Here is a 4,625-nt window from a genome sequence, read left to right as displayed (position 1 = left end):
AATTTTAATGTATATTTATATTGCAATATGTATTTTATATTAAAAAAATGCTAAAAGATAAGTAAAGTTTATTGTTTTTGACTAATACTTTTAGCCATTAGTCTAAATGATTTTTGTTTAACAATCTAATAACATACTTTTAATCTACACACTTAAATATTGCTGATTTACTAGTGACCAAAACTAATAAATTTTATTAATTATTTAATATTTTTTTATATTAATAGTTAATTTTAATAACTAATTTTAATATATACTATTAAATATTTTTATATTTCAATATACAAAACAAAATAAATATACCAAATATTTATAGAGGCATACATATGAACTATTATGGACCCTATTTAAGTATAGCAAAGAAGTAACCTCATGGGGAAAAAAAAAGGAAGTAACCTCATGCGTGTGTCGCATAAAAAGAAGATACTTGATTCTTTTTTACATAGCATGCTTAAATAGTGGGATTATTTTCACCATTATATTGCATTGTTTCAGCCATGGATTTCCATAAAAGGCACTCGGTTTCCCTGCTTTCAACTTCTAACATGCTAGATGATATTCTCATAAAGAAGCTTCTCCTCACACACGATCCAGATGGTCGTTGGTTGGATTCTGAGACTATGCTGCAGGCTGTTGGAAGTGTTATGTTTCATGCTTCAACAATAGTTAGTAATCATATTTTCACCCCCAAATGCATTCACACTATTAAACTCTTTATTTATTAATAACTCTCACTCTTCTTTTTCTCTTTGTCTTGTTTAGGATATAGATCCATAAACAATAATATCGTTTTGGAATATAGATACTTACACCATCTATCAAGGATGATGAGGTCGTGAGATCCAGAATTTGGATCATTTAAATTTTGAATTTTTACTTTAAAGGATAAAGTGTAATCTCTCACTCTTATATTTTTTCTTGGTCCTACTTATGAAATAAATGGTGAGAGATTATACTTTACATTCTAAAATAAAATTCAAAATTTTGAGATTCATAACTATTTTCAACACTATCCAAGATAGATGGTATAGATTTGGTGTCTATATGTCAAAAAATAATTAGGGAACTAACTTTTTTTTCAACCAACATCAACCAACTTTTTTAAACTTAAATTCTAGATTATAAATTATAAATTCTTAACCCTAAATATTAGATTATGCCTAATTCTAAAGTTGGCTAATATTTACCAACTAAAAGTTGGTTCCTGTACTTTCTCTATGTGAAATCCATTTGTATGGGTTTATTATGTAAGGTGCATTGTTATTTTGATATAAATAATTGATCATTTTTTAAGATGAAAATGTTCAGCATTAATATTTAGTAAGAAGTACCTAAAAACTGAAAATATATGATCATAATAGTTTCGTTAATAGTGTCTTATTAATTTAACAAGTGCAAGTATCCATCTATAACAGATGGATCATTGATATGATTATTCAAATGTAATTTGATATACAAGAAAAATTCAACAGTTGAATGATGATACCATACATTATTGAACATAGAGATCTTAACCTTTTCCAATCAGAATATCATTAGATTCATAGTTTTGCAAGCACTGCTCAAAAAATATATTGACATAAAAAGTAATAATAAATAATAATAGTGCCTTTTTTTTTCTTTTACCTTACTGAAATGTTCAGATAATGATTTCTCAATTGGCTTTGTTTGCTTCAGGTGGCTTCTAATTTATCCTCTGCCTTCTTTCCAATTCTGAAGAACGACATAACCGAAATTGAACAGCTTGATTGTCCTGAACCATTAGGATGCATCATCAGCAAAATTTCATACAAGGTATTACTTCAATTTGCTAAATTCGACAACTTGGATCACTCGACACATTCCTTGTAACACAAGTAATTAACATCTATTATATTGGCAGATTTTCTGCAACTGTAAATGCTCCGCGGACGGCGATCTCAATTCAAGGATATTGAGTTTGTTTGATTTGATTAAGGATTATAGATGGGATGCGAAAGTAGTTCTAGTCCTAGCTGCTTTCGCTGCAAGATATGGCGAATTCTGGCAACTCATACAGCTTCGGCCACAGAACACTTTGGCCGATTCAATAGCGAGGATTAAGCAACTACCCTTCAATTTAAGGCCACTGCGGCCACAAATCAAGGCATTGAGCTTGTTGGTTAAGACAATGATGGATGTGGCAATGTGCATTATTGAGTTTGAATCTTTTCTACCACATCAGCATTTAGAGCTTGGAAATGAGAAAGTAACTGCCACAAAGTCTCTGGTGTATGTTGCTGTTTACTGGATCATTAGAAGCAGCTTTGCATGCTTTTGTCAACTCATGGATCTCAGAACCAAGAACAAACATGACCAAGTGCATGTTCTTTCCCTTGAGGCTTGAGGCTTAGTGATTAATTAATTCTAAAAACATATTCTTTTTGCTTACTAAATATAGTTACTGTAGATATTATACATGATAGTAGGATAAGGCTTTGTTGTTCTCGTAAATTATATCTAAATTTATGTAAGGCTAATATTGTAATTAGCATAATTTCTTACATTTACTAATATTATATATATATTTTTTTGTCCTAACCTGTGTGTTGTTTGGTTTCAGGTATTCAGATTCAACAATAATTGCTGCTTGGGAGCTCTCAAGTTTGGCATATAGGTTAGGAAGTATATGCAACATTCTCAGAGCACAGGTGGATTTGTGTCACCAAGAAATAGGTTACTTTTCTGGTTCATAAGTGTTGTTTCTTCTTATAATGGAACTATAGTTATATATTAAAACAATTATGAGTTATCCACTAATTAATGTTTCAGAGAGAAACGTACAAGACAAGCTATTGAATCTTGCTGATGAGGTTCACATTGATAATCAGAAGGTTCTCAATTTATTGTTTCCTTCAAAGAATTACTTGCCATTGAAGGATTGCTCAAAAAAAGTGAAGGTATAAGCAGATCAATAGGCATATGAAATTCAAAAATACTATTTGTATATCAAAATTAACCACTAAAATCAGCCACCACCAATGTATTTGTGTATGAATATATGTGTGGTTTAATTTATTTTTAATATGTATTTGTATTCTAACATGTATTTTATACTGGTAGCTGACTTTAGTAACTGATTTTGGTGTACACGTAGCATAGTTGTATTAAATTATATTGAAAGTGATAAATATAGGAACATGATAATACAGTGATTCTCCTAATTTTGCAGCTTGGTGTGACTAAACTGAAAGATAAGATAGTTCTTCTTTTAATCTCAAAGTCGAAGCTACTTGCGCTCGAAGAATTACTCTTACTAGTTCAGCAAACATGTGATCATCCTTTGAATGAGAGATTCAAGGACAGTTATGAGATTGTGTGGATTCCATTTCCATCTTCTGGTACATCATGGACTGATGCTGAACAGAGTAGTTTCGAATTCTTATCGAATTCTCTGCCTTGGTATGCTGTTTGGAAGCCAAGGCTACTAAGCTCAGCTGTCGTGAAGTACATCAAAGACAAATGGAACTACAGAGATGATCCTGTAATCGTCACACTCGATTCGAATGGAACGGTTGCAAATTGCAATGCTCTTGATATGATCATGATTTGGGGCGTTCGAGCTTATCCGTTTTCAGCTTCAAAAGAGGCAGAGCTCTGGGAAGACCAGAATCTCACAATGCAACTTTTGCTAGGTGATATCAACCCTCTTCTTGCATATTGGGTAGGAGTTTGTTTCATAGTGTATTTAGATAAGAAGAATATTTGTCTCTTGATATTTCTATATTTCTAAGCCAATCACCTTAACAACTTTGTCAGGTTGAAAAAGGCAAAAACATTTGCATTTATGGGAGTGAAAACCTGCCATGGATCCAACAATTCAGTGACTGCATAACCAAGCTCAAACAACAAGGTCTGCAGCTAGAAACAATATATGTTGGTTATAGTAACCTCACTGAACAAATAAAAAATATAATGTCAAGTTCTACTGAGATTAATGAGAGTAGCCAACTTTCCTTTACAAAAATGCAACTCTTCTGGATTCGGTTGGCGAGTATGAGAAGATCGAAAATCAGACTAGGAAAGACACCAAGTTCTGATCAAGTTTTGGCAGAGTTATCAGCAATGCTTGACATGAATGATAAAAAGGAAGGTTGGGCAGTGATTGGAAGTTGTTGTAAAGAAGATAATATTATAAGGCTTCAAGGAATGGTTTTGATGGATGTTTTAGGGAGATTTGACGAGTGGGGTGAAGATCTAGAAAGGTTTGGTTTGGTTGGTACTGCAAGAAAGTTCTTAGACCCTAACTTTGTTGTTGAAGGTCCTTGCAATCACTCTTACATGGTTTCATCAAGTGAAGGTTCAACTCAAGGGAGTGTTGTAACTTGTCCAGTGTGCAACTGTCCTATGAAGAAGTTTGTGGTGTATCAACCATGATTGATTATCATAAAAGACAATTAAGAGTTGAATTCCTTGGCTTTGTTATTCTTATAACCGTAAACTGTCTCTAGTTTCGGCCTATGCTTGTTTTTGGTTGTTTTGTTTGTGGGGCCAACATGAACTATGATATTAAAATGGGTGACAATTGTAATAATATTTCTAACCTAAACCATTTTAGTTTTCGATGGTTATTTTACTTTTGTTTTGGTTCTTTTTCTTTTTTTTTT

At 32.3% G+C, this 4,625-nt stretch overlaps 1 protein-coding gene across 1 annotated transcript; it reads left to right on the top strand.

Moving 5' to 3' along the window:
* Positions 1 to 524: 524 nt before the first annotated feature.
* On the top strand, positions 525 to 4,514 carry LOC107469100 (protein SIEVE ELEMENT OCCLUSION C). Its single transcript, XM_016088482.3, has 7 exons — positions 525 to 665; positions 1,678 to 1,794; positions 1,883 to 2,340; positions 2,582 to 2,694; positions 2,791 to 2,918; positions 3,191 to 3,682; positions 3,778 to 4,514. The coding sequence occupies exons 1-7, from the start codon at positions 546 to 548 to the stop codon at positions 4,393 to 4,395; spliced, it is 2,046 nt and encodes a 681-aa protein (XP_015943968.3). The 5' UTR covers positions 525 to 545; the 3' UTR covers positions 4,396 to 4,514.
* The last annotated feature ends 111 nt before the right edge of the window (positions 4,515 to 4,625 follow it).

This window comes from Arachis duranensis, chromosome 10 (assembly GCF_000817695.3).
Source record: "Arachis duranensis cultivar V14167 chromosome 10, aradu.V14167.gnm2.J7QH, whole genome shotgun sequence".
Taxonomy (NCBI): Eukaryota; Viridiplantae; Streptophyta; class Magnoliopsida; order Fabales; family Fabaceae; genus Arachis; species Arachis duranensis.
The sequence above is the reverse complement of the archived record's forward strand: the minus strand, read 5'-3'. Positions and strand labels throughout refer to the sequence as shown.